This window comes from Pelmatolapia mariae, linkage group LG23, assembly GCF_036321145.2.
Source record: "Pelmatolapia mariae isolate MD_Pm_ZW linkage group LG23, Pm_UMD_F_2, whole genome shotgun sequence".
Classification (NCBI taxonomy): domain Eukaryota; kingdom Metazoa; phylum Chordata; class Actinopteri; order Cichliformes; family Cichlidae; genus Pelmatolapia; species Pelmatolapia mariae.
In genome coordinates this window covers 25,642,789-25,661,298 of record NC_086246.1, presented here as the reverse complement: position 1 = coordinate 25,661,298, position 18,510 = coordinate 25,642,789, and the positions used below count along the sequence as shown (strand labels likewise).

General features: G+C 42.6%; 1 protein-coding gene across 1 annotated transcript; it reads right to left on the bottom strand.

The window, feature by feature from the left end:
* Window positions 1–1,852: 1,852 nt before the first annotated feature.
* map3k2 (mitogen-activated protein kinase kinase kinase 2) lies at window positions 1,853–18,062 on the bottom strand. The gene is made up of 17 exons (XM_063465708.1): window positions 17,724–18,062; window positions 14,596–14,668; window positions 14,152–14,270; window positions 14,029–14,069; window positions 13,832–13,931; window positions 12,352–12,465; window positions 11,960–12,056; window positions 11,297–11,427; window positions 10,408–10,487; window positions 10,253–10,317; window positions 9,641–9,733; window positions 9,305–9,544; window positions 9,075–9,223; window positions 8,534–8,665; window positions 8,190–8,319; window positions 7,919–8,096; window positions 1,853–6,360 (listed from the first exon to the last, which is right to left on the bottom strand). Exons 2-17 carry the CDS (start codon window positions 14,648–14,650, stop codon window positions 6,141–6,143), a joined length of 1,944 nt encoding a protein of 647 aa, XP_063321778.1. The 5' UTR covers window positions 14,651–14,668; window positions 17,724–18,062; the 3' UTR covers window positions 1,853–6,140.
* Window positions 18,063–18,510: the final 448 nt, after the last annotated feature.

The window sequence follows — 18,510 nt, the reverse complement described above, 5'->3', positions numbered from 1 at the left end:
TGGGCTTTTAATGCTGTGGATAAAAACATAAAGTTCACCAGGGAAGACACAAAGGATAACAGTTTGCAATTCCTGGACTGTGCCATGCGCATTGAAGGGAATAGGAACCTCAACATTGAAGTTTACCGAAAGCCCACACATACGGACCAGTACCTCCTCTTTGACTCCCACCACCCTCTGGAACACAAATTTGGAGTAATCAGGACCCTACACCACCAGGCAGAAAGTTCCCTTTAAGCCTGAAAGCAAAAAGGGGGAACGCATACATGTTAAGGAGGCTCTTAAAACATGTGGTTATCCTAATTGGGCTTTCATCAAGTCAGCAAAGAGGCACAGAAAAGGAGATCAGACACCAACTAGAGAGGATCAGAAAGATAAATGCAACAACACTGTCATCCCGTTTTGTCGGTTTATCAGAAAAACTCAAGAGTCTTCTCCAAGCACAACATCCCAGTACACTTCAAACCCAGCCACACTCTCAGACAAAAACTTGTTTATCCCAAAGACAAAAACTCCTAAACACAAACTTAGCAACGTAGTATATGCTGTACAGTGTAGCGAGGAATGCTCAGACCTCTACATTGGAGAGACCAAATAGCCACTTCACAAACGCATGGCACAACATAGAAGAGCCACCTCCACAGGACAAGACTCAGGAGTCCATCTGCATCTAAAGGATAAAGGTCACTCTTTTGAGGATGCCAATGTTCACATTTTGGACAGAGAAGACAGATGGTTTGAAAGAGGAGTGAAAGAGGCCATCTATGTCCACTGTGAGCGAGCATCTTTGAACAGAGGCGGTGGTTTATGACACCAACTGTCTGCCATCTATAATCCAGTTTTGAGCTCCCTTCCCAGACGCCTTAACGCCCACTCACATCCTGGACCATCTGACCTCAGGAAATCACATAAGGTGGGGCCAGGTTTCACAATGAGCTCACCCGAAACCCTGGCTGATTGTGAGCCACACCCGTTTTCACACCTTGGCTTGTGTGATTAGGTAGAGGATTATTAGGGGGTCCATTGTCCCTCTTTGGGGGGCACACTCCCAAAGGGCTTAAATCTGGGACACTCCACCATTTGACCCTAGAACTGAAGAAGCTTCTCAGATGAGAGGTGAAACGTCTTCAAGCAACTTAAAGAAGTCCAGACGCTCCCCCCCCCCAGCTCCTTAGACTATGATGACCTGGATGACTGAGAACCTTCACAGACATAAACCAACATACTAAACATTATCTATTTTTTAATCAGTTTTACACCATTAAAGTGATTCTAAAACAACACTACTTGAAAACTCATGATGTGCAGTGTGTCCTTAATTGGAAGAAACAATCCCAAACACACTGCCAATGCAATAAAATCATACCCGGATAGAAAAACACACAGTGGAACACTATCAGTCATGGTTCGGCCTCCCCAGAGCCCGGACCTCAACATTACTGAAGCAGTGTGGGATCATGTTGACAGAGAACAGAACAAAAGGCAGAAACATCCAAAGAAGAGCTTTGAATGTCCTTCAAGAAGCCTGGAGAACTATTGCTGAAGACGACTTAAAGACATGACAAGAAAGCTGCTTAAGAGAGTTCAGACTGTCCTGAAGAATAAAAGCGGTCACACCAAATAATGACTTTCAAGCTCGTTAGAATTGTACAAACTGTGTTTGCCTTCGATGCTGTATTTACATGTATGTTGGCACATTTCAATAAGTAACTTTTCCTATTTTACGTTTTCCTAACATATAAAGGAATTAAGGGTGACTCGAGAGTTATGCACAGTACTGTACATCTGTAGAAGTGTAACAGATGTAAAAATGCAGTGCCAACTAACAAAAAACTCCAGCAAAGCCCCGGTGTGAAATAAATATCTTTTATTGTTGTCATCGTCATAATTGTTGTAATTATGAACACCGAGCTGTTGCAATACTCCAGAAATTTTGCCAAAAAACAGCAACCATTCAACGGCACCGCTGCGTCTCTCAGGACCCAACTATGCATACAATCTCCCATTTAGAAGAGAAAAAAAAGAAAAGGAAAAATAAAAAATATATTAAAAAATTATGCGTACCACTGATATACAGATCTGATATAAACAGGCATATTGGTCACAAACCAATTAGAATTATAAACATGGCTTCTTTTACAATACACAGACCAAACATGTGGGATATAAGTTTCCTTTAAAAAAAAAAAGAAAAAAAAAGAAAGAAGAAAAAGTAGTACAATTTCATTTTTATACATTTGTACATGATTTTCATTTTTTTATTTTAACGCTCTCACCCCCTACAGTCAGAATGCTCAAGGCATTTCAGGCGCAGTGTCCAATGAGCAACATCTGCAGTAAATGCACATTAACACACACACTCACACGTTTATTCATTCACTCATTCATTCAGGAGTGGCAGCAGTGGCTTTAAACGAGAACTACAGGTGTATCTTGGCGCTCCACAGGTGACAAATACTGGTACCGAAGAGTTAATCCACTGTGGTGAACGAGGCCAAGAATGAGACGTTACATTCATGTCAAGGTTAACTGAACCGCCATCATAATCATCATCATCATCCATCTCTCGCACTCATACACAAAGTAATTATAAAAAAATAAAAAATAAAAAAAAATGAAAAGAAAGAAAAACAGTCTTTAAAAATGTGCAAAGAAAAAGTCGCCGAGCCGAGCTGCAGGAGCGTAAGGAACCGTTAAGGGGGGAGTGGGAGGGCATCAGTGAAGAACCGATAGTGCATAATGGTAGTGCGTATCTATGACGACCAGTGTTGGCGATCTCCATCAATACCAGACGGCTTGCCGTGAGCCGCCTGAAGAGCCAAAGGAACGTACCACTGAGAAGATGCATAATGTGAGTGTAAAACTGAGTTTCCACAGAGCAAGAAAGGCTTAAAAGTGTCTTCAGAGGAAGTTGGGGCAACAGAGGTCAAAGAAACTGTTCCCTGTCTGTTTTTAACAAAGGTGCAGTCAGAAAAATCAGACTCTGTAGTAATACCTAAATGTCACTACGAGACATTAGAAGTGCATAATTAATTTTTTTTTTTTTTTTTAAATACTCTGATAAAAATCAATCTTCTGCAGGGGTTTCGGGGTTGGCCCTAAGAAGCTGATCTGAGTCTTTGAAGCTTCAGCAAGAATTATTTGTAATTATTTAGAGCTTTTCTTTAGCTACGATGTTTAAAAGAGCCATCATACTGTATAAATGAGAAGGCCAAGTAAACAATGTGATATTAGTTAACTTCACCAATCAGATTTAAAGATATGGGAGCGGCCACACACAGGCAGCTGTAAGCTAAACATCTCAACTGCCGTTTGTGCTGTTGGAGCATTTTTAATGTGGTTATTTAATAAATAAAACAATCTGAGCTACAGCTCGTCTGAGAAGTTTGCAGTTCATTCTAATTAGCATTCTGCAACAACACAAGTCACGAACGCAGCTTGCTAACATGTTGCCACCCGTAATCGTGCTACACGTTACCACGTCACTGAGAGACTATTTAACGTCCCAATTTAGGAACAGCTATTAAAATTGGGTGTAATCAAAACACGTGGAAAACCATTTAACAGTTTTTGGATTTGCATATATAACAGAAAATATGAACTTCACAATCAAATATTTGGACAATGAAGCTTCAAGTGCTACAAACAATGTTTGGATCATTTAATTCATTAACAAGTGCCAGAAACACACACAAGTGTGACTCTCTAAGCTAAAATCTAAGTTTATTTACCATCACAGACCCAATAATCTATCCACCACAAAAAGCTTGTCCTGGTAATGGCTCATTCAGCAGCAAAGGCGACAAGGAGAGGTGCTGTAGATGTATGTAGGAGAGCCAAAGGTGGGGATCTGAGCAGGAGTTTAATTTTAGAGAGTCACCATCACTTTTCTCTGCTGGTCAAATGTTGCTTATTGCACCAGAAACACTTCCTCCCCTGCTCTGCAGAAACCAGCTCTGATGATAATAAAAGTTTTGCATATCGTCTCTTTGAACCTAGAAACATTTCAATCTTAGCAGCACAACAGTAACTCCCACCAGGACTCTGATTCACGTTATTGTTTAAACATTTAGAAGCTTTCTACATGGGCTGTTTGATAATCCGCCTGCTGCAAACAGCCAAAATTTAAGGCATAATTTGAGCCCTAAATAACCATTTGATTGGCTGCTGGCAGAGCTGCTTAGAAACCTCACCATTACTAACCAAAAAGTGAATTAAAAGAAGAAGAAGAAGAAGAAGTGATCAGCACAAGCCGAGGTGTCACCTGCTATCTGGCGTGTGCATAGTCGATGCTTTAAAATCAGATGAGCGTTTGTGGTTAAAGTGACGAGTCTGCTTTGATGCATTTGATTCGGTGGTGGCAGCGACTGCAGTACCAAGCAAAAACCATGAGAATGAAGCTCTGCGAGTCTGTCTGAAAACGGCGATGAACGTACCAACTCCAGCGGCAGAGCTCCAGGAGAGGCTGCGTGTACCCTTCAGTTAAATGATGAGCAGCTAAAAACATTTAGTTTGAAATGAAACGGACAACAGAGCAAGATCTTCAAGTTTCCCACCACTGCTTCTCCGATCTGATGGCAGAGACTCACTGTGAACACATGAAAGCACCAAATTAGCAGCTTCTGTCTCATCAAAATACTCAGGCTGGCTTGATCTGAACATTTAAAAAGGTGCAAATTTAGATGTTAGATGAGAGTTAAACTGCTCTCCACGGAAGTTCATGCTGAGGAAGAAGATGCACAAACAGGGTTGAGTCATCACTTAAACTAGTTCTTTCCCTCTCTCCGACACGGACGTGTTCACCAGAAAAGATGAACTGCTGGTGAAGCTACGCGACCTCGGCTTCCTGCGAGGACCTGACCTGTCCATGGGATGGTGTAAGCTCTGTCAGCTAAAACAAACCCTGCCAGCTTTCGCTTACCAACGGCTTCAGTTTCATTTATCGACTTGCTCTCCTTAAACTAGACATCCAAATCAGTCACCTTCCAGAATTAGCTATGGTGGTCTGAAGAGGATACGAGTGTGTTTTAGTTGACTTTTTAAATGTTTTAAATCAACAATCCTGCACGCTGCACCTTTCAAGTCTGGTCATGAGAGTGCTCCCTATTGCTTTCTGTGGCTGAACAGACTGAGTTTCTAAAAGCCAACGTTTACCAGCAGTAAATTCATGAATCTGCTGCAAATCTGCCATGCTGAAGAGACATCCAATCAGATCAGAGAATCAGAGGAGGAAAGAGAGCACAGGTACCGATGTGGCGCTTCACTTCTACACCAGCATGACGACTTTTCTAAACAGAGGATATTTGGTTTCCAGCCGGCGGCGCTGGTACAGCAGGCGAACGAACAAACCGAAATGATCAGCACAGCGAGTCCCCGTCGCATAAAGGCAGAAACGGCTGAACTGGGATCAGCTGGTGTGAAGGCAGTTTATCCAGGAGGCAAAAATCAAAACAAACAAAACAAAAACAAAAAAACTGAGAACAAAAAGCTGAGACTCATTCTCAAACATAAAAAGGCACACAGACGGGGACGACGAATCAGAACGTTTCATCTGCACTTCGTTCAGAAAACGGAGCGGACTTCGGTGAGGGATGAGGACAGGTGGGTGGAAAATTCTCGGGGGAGTGTTCTCTGGATCTGGGATTCAGGTTTGTCTATAGCAGCGCGCCCGTCACTCTGGGTTTTGGCAGGAGACTACATTCTGGGGTCGGGTCAGCGAGACATTGGAGGAGGATGAGAAGGAGGCAGGGTGGGGTTTACTCCAGAGTCAGGCATCAGCTCCTGTTAGGGCCACAACACCGACGCCATCCCGCTTCAAAACGCTCAGAGCGAGAAACCGTACAAACATTTAAAAAAAAACAAACAAACCAGTTTTTCAGAGAGGAGGAAGTGCTCAACCTCCTCCGCGTTGGAGACGTTAAGGTGCAACTTGCGGAGAAAAATAAAATAAGAATTTGTGTCCTTTATGGCAGTCTCATACAAACAGAGACAGGAGGAGCGCCCCCACCTTCTTCCAGCCAGTCTTTCCTGGTCCATCGTGGTCTCAGCGTAAAGGCGGAGGGGGCGGGATCAGATAAGGCCGTATTTGGCAGTTCGGCAGGCAGGCAGGGGTTCAAGATTCGAGGAGGGGGCGGGAGGGGTTAATGTACAAAGATGTGCCTGAGCAGCTCTTCTGCAGACGGCCGCTGCTTGGTCTCCACGAAGATCCGTTTGAGGAACTCCCGGCAGTGGTCCGACACATGGGCGGGCAGGACGGGGTTAGTGGGCTGCGTGGCGATCTTAAAGATGGCCGCCATGGCCTCGAACTCTGCCCACGGAGGTCGCTGAGTCAGCATCTCCACGACGGTGCAGCCGACACTCCTGAAGACGACAAAACAAACATTAAGCCCATAAAAAAAAGGAAGGACGGGTCATTTTATTAGCTTTATTTGGTTTTGACTAGATCCAACATGGCCTCACAGCACAGGAAATGCTCTCAGCTACTGCTTCCACCTTTCTGTGGCACAATAACATTAAAAGGCAACCCAGTCTTTACTTTCCTATCTGCTTCATTCCACAGTTAAAGTCATGATTTTATAAAAAGCCATTCAACAACATCGTCTTTCATCTTTGAAGCCACGTGTGGCCAAAGCTTCCTGTTAGTGGCTACAACGAAGCGTCTTCAGAGGTTTGCGCTGGTTACATACGTGACCAACATGGTCTCGTTTGCAGATTCTCTAACAAACAGAACATTTCACACACAGGATAGAAGGAGCTCTATATAACCAACACTGAACTCTGTAAATTATTAAATCGTATTAAGAGGGGTAAGCACGTGTGAACTTCATCCTACTCCTTTAGGAGCATCTAAACTGATGGTATAGAGAGATATTCATGACAACTTTTTCTCTTCACAATGTGTTCTGTTATTTTATTTAAATTTACCCATTGGACTGATTGATGGTCGATTTCAGTCTTAAAAAACAAAAATAAAGAAACCACCACCATTGTTCATGTTTTATCATTTAAACTCAATCCTAAAATAAAATTCTGAGCCTGGAAAGACCCACTTCGGACTCATTGTGTGTTACCACCATAAAAACTACCAAAAAACCCTCAATGTCTTTTCTTTTTTGCCAGTCATATCTGTTAGACCTGTGGCTGTTCAGTTTTATTTTGTAACATGAAAAAAACTGAGGTGATTTGTTGAGGACATCCCCAACTTTTCTGTTAGGAAGTGCTGCTATTTTTGACAGTGTTAGCTACTATTAGCCTCTGTTAGCTGGTGTTAGTGATACTTTCAAGTCATACTTGAAGTGCATCTAACATTGCTGGACTGAGTCTTTAGCAAACAAACTCTTGTACAAAGTGAGCATGTAATCAGAATGTTTGAGTCCAGCATTACTCAGCATAACTAACAGCTGTTGCTGTTTAGCTGGCTTGTGGCCAGTTGTCCCAAGATGGGAGGGTCACATGTCTAATCTGCTGACAATAATAAAGTGTCTCCTGATCTGAGACCTGACTGCAGATCAGGAGATGAGGCTTAAGATGAAGAGGAAGCGGAGGACATTTTATTAAGATGTCATCTCTCATTATCCCTTTCCTTCACATTTTCCTTTCTTTGGTGACGGAGACCAACGAGTTCTCTTCTCCTCCACCTTTGGTGTACGGTGCATGTGGCCGGTCTCACAAACCAGTATCGTTCCCATGAACTTTTAATGGTTTATTTCTAAGTTCATGAAAACCTTTTAATTTCTCTGAAGACGTAAGTAAACACTGATGTACATTTATCAGCTCAAGTCTGAGGTAAAGAAGCATCACTTTCTAAAGTCAGTTTGTAAAAGTTCATCTACATCGGTACCACTTAAATGACTTTTTACATCACTTTCATGCATCCTCCTCTGAATAATGTAGTAAAGACTTTTGTGGTTGGTCTTACCAGATGTCTGCCTTCCTGCCGTAACCCTCTCCGCTGATCACCTCTGGGCTCATCCAGTACGGGGTACCGGTCACCGACTTCATGCCTGTTCCTGACAGACAGATGGTCTGCAGCCGCCTGCTGGCCCCGAAGTCTCCCAGCTTCACGTTACCCACAGAGTCTCTGAGGATGTTTGCACCTGAAGGACGATTGCACAGTTTCATGCTCTACTTTTCAAAGACGATGTTTGGTCCCAAGTATTTCCCCAGCAGGAGCGAAAACCTCAGCTCACCTTTGATGTCCCTGTGGACGATCATGTTGCTGTGCAGATAAGAAACCCCCTCCAGGATCTGCCTGGTGTAGCGGCGCGTCACATTTTCCGTGAGCGCTCCGTACGACTTCAGCTGGTCTTTAATGGATCCCTGAGGGTCACCAGAAAGGAAGGAATCATCAGAAATATCTCTGCTGTTCCTCACATTAAAATTTAGTGTCTCTTTAGAGAAACATCTGTCATTTCCACTCGAACAAAGGGAACTTTATTCGAGTGGAAATCCATCTACACTCACGAACAGAGCATGAGATTTTTAGCTTCACACACACATAACTGGAAACAGTGAACAGTTTGTGTGCACTCACTCCAGGCATGTACTCCATAAAGATGGAGAGCGTTCGCTCCATCGTGTCTCGCAGACAGCCATAATATTGGACGATCCGCTCATGGCACAAGTTCTTCAGGAGCTGGATTTCACATTCCAGTGCACTCACCTCCTGCAGCAGAAACAGAAGGGCACATATTCAAGCAGAACATATTTAAACCAGTTTCACCTCTACATACAACAAATCTAACAGCAGATACACAAGAGGACTGGAAAGATCTTTCTCAAGTGGGGCTGAAGTGTCTCTAGTTTGAATTTACTGAGTTGTATCCTTATTTACAGCCCTGTTTTTCAAATTAACATTGTATGATTTTCTTTTTTTTTCCCTCCCTGGCTTTTTAAAAAAAACCAACAAGGCATTTTAAAAAATAAAATAAGCTTCATAAAACAATGACATAGCATCTAGATCCACACTTCCACCCAAAGCAATGATTCATGGAATTATTTAAGGTCTTTTTTTGCCTTGTCTTTCCATTTTCCTACCACTGTATTTAATATATTCTATGGTGCTGTGTATGTACCTTGCTCGTCTCAGGACTCTCTGGATCAAACTGGACTTGTTTAACTGCCAGTTCCCGTCCAGTATCGGCGTCGTAACACAGGAAGACCCGCCCGAAAGCTCCCTGACCCAGAAGCTTCCCCAGCCGCCAGTTGGTTGGCGCTCGCGGGGCTGTGCACAAAGACACATCAGGTTTGCTAAAAAAGCAGAAAAACAAACTTCTGGAGGACGTGTCGTCTTGCGAGGACTCACAGCGGCTGGGTGGACTGACGTCCATGACGGAGAGCGTCGGAGCCACGGCCGGATTGGGGTTTGGCTCGATGTCACTCCCCCTCCGCGGCCTCCTGGCGGGGCCGGGGGTCTCCTCCAGGTCAGGCGTGAAGACGCTGCTGCCACTGCTGGTGCTGGGCGACTGCTCGGTCGAGCTGAAGCTGATTGGAGAGCGGAAACCGTGAACTTGCGTCCGCCGAGCCCGAGGGAAAGTCTTCCTCCCTGTTCAGAGGATGAAGGAGAGTGATCATTTTTAAATCCCTGTTTAAAGTCAATTTGCTTTCAGCATCAGTAGGAATAAATAAATGAATTACCCACCATCACTGTAATCCTGAAGGCCAAAAGGAATGCCGTACCGGCGAGGATACGTCCCTCCTTTCCCCGACTTCTCGAACACCGGAATATCGTACTCTGCAGAGGAAGGAGGATACAAAAGATGAAATTTACAGGCCATGGCCTCAAAACAGCTTTCAAAGATGGCGACCTCGACATGAGAATGTTTCGGGCCTTTTAACTGCAATCTGTAAATTGAGAGTGCTCGCTTTCCTTGAAAAATCCCATTTTTACCATTTCTTCCTGCCCTCAACGTGACAAGCAAAGCATGGTGTAGGTTAGTGATCATAAGTCTAGTTCTACTTGGTCTCAGCAACACGATTTAAAACCTGATATATAGTTTAAAGTCTTCACTTTCAACACAAGTAGAAAGAGAGATTCAGCAAGGCTGCGTCTTGCTGTTACATCATCTTAAAATCAGTCGTGTGATTTGGACATGCTAGTACATCAACTATAGAGGGTTAAAGGTTTGTCCCTTAGTCTGGTTTAAGTTTTAGCCTGTTAAACTCTTCACTGCCTGGTAGATCAGATTGTTGTTGTTTTTATTTTTTAAACCCTTAAACAGTCTAACACCCGTGAACTAAGATCTGCTCTCACCTGGAAAGTCCTGGTGGTTGTCTGGGTAGCTCTGGGCCCTGGGCATCCTGGACTTTGGGTAATCACTGCACAACACAAAGACAACAGCAACAAATCAGAGGGATTTTCTCCACGGCAGTTTTTTGTGGTTTCCTGTTTTATTCTGTGACGCCGACCTGTCCAGTGGGCTGTCTAGGGAGGGACAACTTCCAGAAGCCGAGTTCTCCGGACTGCTCATGGACAATGGATCCAACATCTGAAGTAAAACAAGAGAGATGAGAGAGAGACAAACTCACATCCTCTTAAAACTAATCAAATTGTATCTCATTAGCTAACAGGTGAATTTAATTTGACATAAACTGATGCTCAGAGCAACTTCAGAAAACTCAATAATAAATACATTACATTTAAGCTTTTTACAACCTCCAAAACAGAAAAATAAATCCTTCCCTCATCTCGCCAGACCTGCAGTAGTCACAAGTTATGCCACTTACACTGAAACACGTGACACTTTAACGAGGGCTGTTTGTGATGTAACACAAACTGCCCGTGCCTGCGAAGGAGCCTGCTGACCTCCACTATTCACGCCTCTACGACCTCACCTAGAAGTGCGCCGACTGCACATGTGTGAAACACGTCGGTGTACCCAGACACTCGATGTGGTATGAAAAGAACCCAGATACGCATCCACCATCTGCCCTGCTGTGTGCGCCCAGGTTCGTTTGGGAGTATATCAGGGACTTAACCTGTCCTCCACAGTGGCAGGTACACCACAAAACTCAGTAGTCACAGCAGGGAGAAAAGGAAGAAAAGATCAACTTTAATAAAATACTAAAAGGTCAGAAGGTTCTGCTTTAATGGCTACTGTAAAGTCCAGCGTGGCAACTTTAAAAAGAACTCTTTAAATATTGGCTTTATGATAAAAAAGCTGTTGGAAATTAATTTTACATTTAAAATGTCCTAGAGTTTACATTTAAATACGAGATTTACGCTCCGCTTTGTTACATCAGGGCAGCTCCTTTTCATGTAGCAAACACTAAAGTGGACTCTCCTGAGAATCAGTACCTGGTCCATGCTCTCAGGAATGAACTCCCCCTCGCTGTTGATGCTGGTGAAGGAGCCGTTCCTCGCCACCTGCTGCAGAGCGTCGGGAATGTATCCTGGAGGAGGAGAGCTGCGGTCCGTTGAGTGGGAACCTGACAGGACGGCGGTTATAGACAGTGAGAAAATTGTCCTGTGTGCACCACAGTCACAGCTAAACCATGTGACTCTTATTTTCGCACAAAAGAGTCAGAGTTTCATGCATTCATGTATTTTTCTTAACACTGGAACCACAGAGACAATCAATTTAAAATTCCAAAATTAAAAAAAAAAAAAACTTTTCCTACAATAGCTTATTCATCAAATATCGAATATTTATTTTAGTGCTAATACCACATCATGCTACATTTATTTTTAACTTTTGAACTGTTTATGACTTTATTTTAATTTGTATTTTAACTTGAAATGATCCAAATCATTGAACGGTTAGCCTTTTCAAATTTTACTTAAGTTTTTATTTTCATACAGTTTTAACTTCTTCAAGTAATTATTCACTTGCCATTACTGCTGTTGTTGCAGGATGGAGTCAGGAGCACGTTCACCACTTACCCACTACCAGGCTGTGGTGGGCACTAGTGCCCGTCCCTGCAAGCTTTGAGTCTGCATCACTGTTTAGCAAACATTTACCTATCAACGCCAGCATGCTCTTCTTGTCTGTGACCCGGAACCCCGTGTTGTCCAGTTCCTCGTGGGACGGCAGGAGGTCCATGTTGGATGACGAGTTCTGCAGACACAAAACAAACTAAACATTAAAAAGAAACTCTGGACAAGTTTAACAACTCCTTTGTTTTCCAGCTAACCCTTCTATGTTAACGCTGCTATAACATAAAGATTAAAAATACCAACGCTGGTATTAAAAAAAAAACAAAACACCCCAATCAGCCTTTTAGAGCTGAGAGGTAAAAACTGTCGAGGGGTTACAGCACAGAAAAAGCAGCAGGTGTGTCAGCCGCCACACAACGTACATACTGTGCACAAGTATCAGAAACTACCATTAAAGTCATTGTAGTATGGCCCACCTCAGAGGAGACCTGCAGCACAAGGAGAATCTTCAGACTCTTCATGTGAACACTGCGATCCAGCAGCTCTACAGCTTTGTCCAGGTCATCCTGAGTGGTCAATGGAATCACCAACTGCAAGAGGAGGAAAAAAAAAAAGAAGAAGAAAAAAAAAAAAAAAGGAAATACAGTGACTTGAATACATAACCTTTTAAAAATCGAGTGATTCTTTTTGATCATTTGTGGAAGTGCACACAACAACAAAAACATAATCCACACACAGGTGCTTCATTGATCCAATCAGCTGTTCACAGCACTTCCTACACTCCAGTGTCTGTCATGCTGTACCATCACAGGGTTTCATGGATTCCACTAGATGCAACAGGAAGTGACATCATTTTCTCAGGAACACAGCTCCACTGGTGCTATTAGAAAGTGATGTTTCACTTTGTGCCTTTCTGTATAAGTTCCTGGGACACGTAGAACTGTGACTGCACCATTTCAAACACTTCATGATTTTCAATTCAATTGTGGTTCATTATTTATCTATTGCGTATAGGAAGAAAAAGTTAAAGCATGCAAACCTGTAAAGCTAAGCTCTGGTGGGCCTGTTCTATGGTAGGTAATACAGAGTTACAGGTTGCTGTCATGCACAGCTCTGTAGCTAACACTGCGCACACAGTGTCATGTTAGTTTGCAGAGTGTGTCTAACCTTGTGGAGCAGCAGCAGCAGGTTAACATCCACACGCCTGTGCAGGATGTGGTCACACGCTCACACCTTCACTCAGTTACTTCTGGTTTTTTCCTAATGCAGCTTTCGTACAATCGCTCATTTTCTACATCAAAGGCTGGCAGGATGGCACTGGTAGCACAACTGTGGTCTGCTTTCTTGAAACAGACCGCAGACCACGATCCCACTCGCCCCTGCCAACAGTCATCTTAGAGCCAACAGGTAGCTGGTGATGTACATTACTAAAATATTCATTTAACCTACTAGTACTTCTGTTGCAGACTAGCGAGGCAGCAACTAAACATCTAGCTGATGAATCACAATGATGCAGATCCACCACCAGACCCAGAGGTGGATCTTTGCACCAAAATGACCAAAGAAAACAGCAGTGTCAGTCTGCAAAGAGTGAGACACACTGCCGCTGAAACACACTGGGTGTTCTTAAAAACTTCACAGAGGGAAGAACAACATCACAGAGGGGCACCGAGGGCAGTTGAAGAGACGGGTTTAGGATGGCAGGAGGGGGATCATAGCACAGCTACAGATCCTCCACATGAAAGGGATCTAGCCTGTGTGGTTTGTGAAACTGACCGAATCTGAGGTGACGTGCTTTACATCGAAACAGGAGACACTGCAGAGATTTTGTCTCTTGGCTCAGAACACCCCCCCCCCCCCCCCCCCCCCTTACTCAGGTAGAGTAGAAAGGCGCTATATAAGAACCAGTCCATTTACTACAGGAAGCAGAGGAAAATTACATTTCAAGTTTCGTACCTCGTTGTTTGTGTAGTGGAGGTCCATCGTCTGACCAAAAGCCACTTTAGCTTTGGACCTCAGATCCTCCAGCTTGATAGGTCGAGGGAACTGCAAAATCCTGCAAAGAAGAAGACAGGTGAGAGGTCAGAGACGGGCACTGCTGCTGGTCTGCACTGACAGCACTGGAGGGAGAAACACAGCAGTGGAAAACTCACCTCTTCTCCCCTTTGAACTCGAACTTCACTCTCACATCGTTCTGTTGGAGACAGAGCACAGAGTTAAAGATAGCCAGAGCAAAGATGAGCCAGGCTGAGCCTTCGTGCTTTCACTTGGGTTACCTGGTTCTTGGGCGACGAGGCTTTGGGTTTGCACAGGTCTGACAGGAACGCGGCAGGACGGCTGGAGCGGTGCAGTTCGGCCAAGTCCTGCATGATGGAGTTCAGCGCCTCCTGCTCATCTGTGAGACAGCACAACTTCTGCTTATTCAACAGGTTTTATCATTGAAAAACTCAACTTGCTAAAGACTCCTCTAAAAACCTGTCTTGCGGTATGAACACAAAAAATGAAGTTGCCTTGCTGCATTTATCTCTTCAGATAAGCCGCTTCCACTTAGCCGCACAACACAAGGGACTTATTGTCAGGCAAAGATGTCAAAGAGCCATTGTTCGGGGAGGGAAAAAAAAAAAAAAAAAAAAAAAAAACATTCCTCAAATTATAGGTCTGTCAAAAGATGAAGCTGACTCGTTGCCAAGCAGTAACACCATCTCACAGCATGTACGTACCCATCTTAATGGCACGGCGATTGACCCAGGAGGCCAGGAAAGAGGATTCTCCCATCAAAGGGATTCCTTTCTCCTGAAACACAAAAACAACATCATAGATTCTTACATGCAGTTAAAAGGGATCATTACACATAGTGTGTGAATAAAAACATTTCTGTTAACTGAAATTGTCTCATATATACACATTTACATTTAATTTGTGATGTATACTGTACATTTTTCTTCTATTGTTTTTGTGCAGTATTATTGTTATTACATTATGCTGCATCTATTCATTTTTGTTCTGGCCATTCTGCTGTTGTAATAATGCAAATTTATAGTAACTCGTCTGTATTTTTTTTTTTTATGTCAAAACGAGCATCTGGAGGCTTTATACATAGTTTAAGAGCGTTATGTCTACATGATAGTTCTATTGTTGTATTTCCCGATGCACCAATCCAGCATTTGGATCAGATATAAGTCATCTATGCTGTTCTATGTCTACTATGTTACGTATTAGCAGCAGTTGCTCCAACATAGCCTGGAGGACACCAGCAGCAACGAGGGTCAGGGGTTTGGGCCTGAGCACTGCTACACCAGCAGCTTTTCTCTGTATGTTTGCAGAAGTTTTTGACTTAACTGTGAGCTTCCCCGTCAGCTTCTCACTCTCGGTATGTGTAAGGTGTAAAACTTGTTAGGAAGCATTTATTGCATTTTTATGGTAACATAATGTGTCGTCATCAATATTTCTTCACTTCACGCCCCACACGACGTGCATGTGTGAGTCAATAGCACTCACAGAGAGCTGAAAGGAGAATAGTGCAAATAAGCTAGGTGAGGAATTCAGACATTAGATTCATTTTACTTGTGCTGGACAATCATCTGTCTTTTTCACTAATAAACTTCAATAAGTTTATATTCTTGGATGTATTCGTCACGTTTCTTAAAATAAGTAAAATAATGTTTGAGTCAAGCACGATGTTTTGATCATAAAAAAAGATTCACAGTATCTTCACTCCCAGTGAGGAGCACATATGATTAAATTAACACTGAAACCCAAACCCGGTACTTGGTATCAATATACAGTGCTGTGCAAAAGTCTTGTTTCTTTACATTTTGCTTCCAAGAAGCCACACTGTCATTTTTAAAAGTGGCCTTGAGTAAAGAACCGATTTGTTAGTAGAAGCCTGTCACAAAACATCATTTGTTTTTGTATTTCAGCCGGTGGTGTCGGAGATTAAAATCAATGAATAATGAACAGAAAAGTACCATGCAATGCCATCTGGAAGACATCTAATTGCCAACGCCTTATTTTTTTTCAGCATGACAATAATCCCAAACACACTGCCAATGCAAGTAAAAACAATTATTCTTTTTGTGTCTGATTATTCTGCACACTACAGACTTAAACCATAAGAATATCGAGCTCAACTGTGAGGTTGCTGAAGTAAAAATCCCACAAGTATTCTGAATATCAGCCATAATGTAAACACCTTAAGCAGGCTTACTAAATACTATTTACATATAACCCTGGTTTAACAAAAACCTGTTTTACTTATGACACTGCTTACAAGAACTACTCTACCCACAATCCTGAACCGAAACAGCAATGCCTCCAATCGGTGGAGGTCGCTGTTACTGTTGAAATTCTGTAAATGTAGGAACATCAGCACAAAACTTCAGAAAACAAGAGAGCAATGATTGCAGCGAGGCAACACTACAACAATGCAAAGGATTCCATTGAAGGAGGCTGGAAGTCATTCACTGTGAAATCTAGGATTTGCAGCGCATTATGGGGATGAGCAGTTCCTGTACACAGCCTCGTACCTTTGCCTTCTTTTTTTTTTTTTTATCCAAATCAAATCTTTTTAATGGCCATGATTCACCTCGTAGCTGGCTGGTTTGGTCTGAGGATTAAAACTCTTTATATAAGGATTTTATGAAACATCAATGGAGAGAATGAACAAGGAACTCACTTCTGGAATGGGAGCCCTTAAATTGCTGCGTTCCCTAGCAAAGATAAATAGTATATTTGTGATTTTATAACATAAAAAACATAGAAAACAGCAGCGACAAAATCTTTAATACAAGTGTAGTGGAGTAAATGCTAACCCTACTTTAAGAGCCCTTTTCTTCACATTTAAAACTACCCACACTGGTGGATATTTTATTGCCATTTTAATGTGACAATATTGGTTAATGTGGGTCCATTCAGATGAGTCAGTTTCCAGACCATACCTTTCTACTGATCACTGATTATGTTTAACTGGGCTCCGGATGCCCACACTATAGGAGGTCAAGCATTCAGCTTTTTAATTTGTCACTAAGATGTATATTATACTGTTGCATTGTCATGTATAGTGAAATATGCAATGACTGTAGCTATGAGTGTCCAATAAAGGGGCTATAAAGGTTGCAGCACACGCTTGTGTGTGGAATAAAAGTAGTTTATTGCTCAGTTATCAATTAATATTATTGAACATAACCTCCAGAATGTAATCTGTACAAACATAATTAGCCTTCATGTTATTGTTGTTGCAAAAGAGTGGAAATTTAAGTCAAGATGGCCTCTGCTGACGAGGAGTTGATTGGAAATTGGTGATGATAGTCTGTGATCATCACTGATTGATGAGAGAGCTGCAGCATTGGTGCTAGCCTTAGCTTAGCGTTTTTTCTTCTCTCTTTTATCCTTACATATATCATCCTCCTCATGAGCATCATCTTCTGTGCCGACTCTTGCTCAGTGCTCACAACAAAGTTGATATCAACAGCACAATTATGGCCTCCTTTGGTAGATAATTAGCTCGCTTTAGATTCTCCTGCTAGCGTTAGCCGAGTAGCAACATAGCAACTGTTGCTAGCACATTTTTAGCAATTACAGCCGTTTTTATGAATAATTATAAGACACTTTTGACACTTACGCCCAAAATACTGTTTGTTATCTAAACAGAGACCCGATATGTGAAGCTAAGCTAGACGTGTGCAACTAGCTGTCAGGCCAGGGAAGTTGTCAAGCTGAGCTAATGCTAACAGCCAGCCGCACAGCTAATCAGCGTTCACCTGCGCTGCACGACTATAAGAAAAACAAACAGCCCTTAAAGGAATAAATAAACCCTTCAAATGGATCCAATACTTCTTTAGTACCGTACCTGGGCGCTAATTATATGTGTAGTCACTTCCTCATCCACAGGGCCGGTGACAGGAGCCCCGGGCCCCGCGGAGAGCCGCTGGAGGAAGCAGAAGTTTGGCAGTCCGCTCCCAACTTCACTCGAGTGCTGCCGGACCACGACGACGACGAGGCCTGACGGCTGTCAGAGGAACCAGCTGAAGCTTTTCGACCACAAGACGACAAAACGGCGGCTCGTCCAACTAAGTAGCTCCTTGTCTGTGCAGTGGTTAAAAGGCTAACTTCATCAGAGGCGCTCTTTTAGCTGTACTTTACACCCTGGTTAACGGTAGCTCCACTCGCTGCTGACCCCACGACGCCATCAAGCTATCACGTATTAAAATTAATTTAACCGGAAGTAGAGACAGAAAATAAAAGAAGATACATTCAAGTAACTATTATGTGTTTTATTTTGATAACCAGTGCCAGGATATCATATTTCATTTACAGAAACTTGAAAGGTGTTGACCCCAACCTTGTCGGAAGAGTCCAATAAAAACACGACCTGTCACGTCAGAGACATTTATGAGTTTCCTGTCAAAGAATAAATACATTTGATTGGTGTTTAATCACTTTATTGTAGTTTTTTTTTAAAATAGTTTTATAGATTTTATTACAATTTAATATAATTGTTCTACATATTTAGAGATTTAAGAGTTTCTATTGATAAAATTAATTATTATTAATTATGCAAGCACAAAATTATAGCTACACTCTCTCAGGGGGTGCATAAAATTAAAATATGCATATATATGCATATGTATATACAT

What these genes read in the sequence shown, in the direction of transcription:
- map3k2 (XM_063465708.1), bottom strand. Translation starts at nt 14,650, where the DNA reads ATGGGAGAATCCTCTTTCCTGGCCTCCTGGGTCAATCGCCGTGCCATT. An exon ending in GAGCATGCTGGCGTTGATAG is followed by an intron (nt 11,428 to 11,959) that starts GTAAATGTTTGC and finishes CCGTCCTGTCAG; the next exon opens with GTTCCCACTCAACGGACCGC. An exon ending in TTATGGAGTACATGCCTGGA is followed by an intron (nt 8,320 to 8,533) that starts GTGAGTGCACAC and finishes GGTGACCCTCAG; the next exon opens with GGATCCATTAAAGACCAGCT.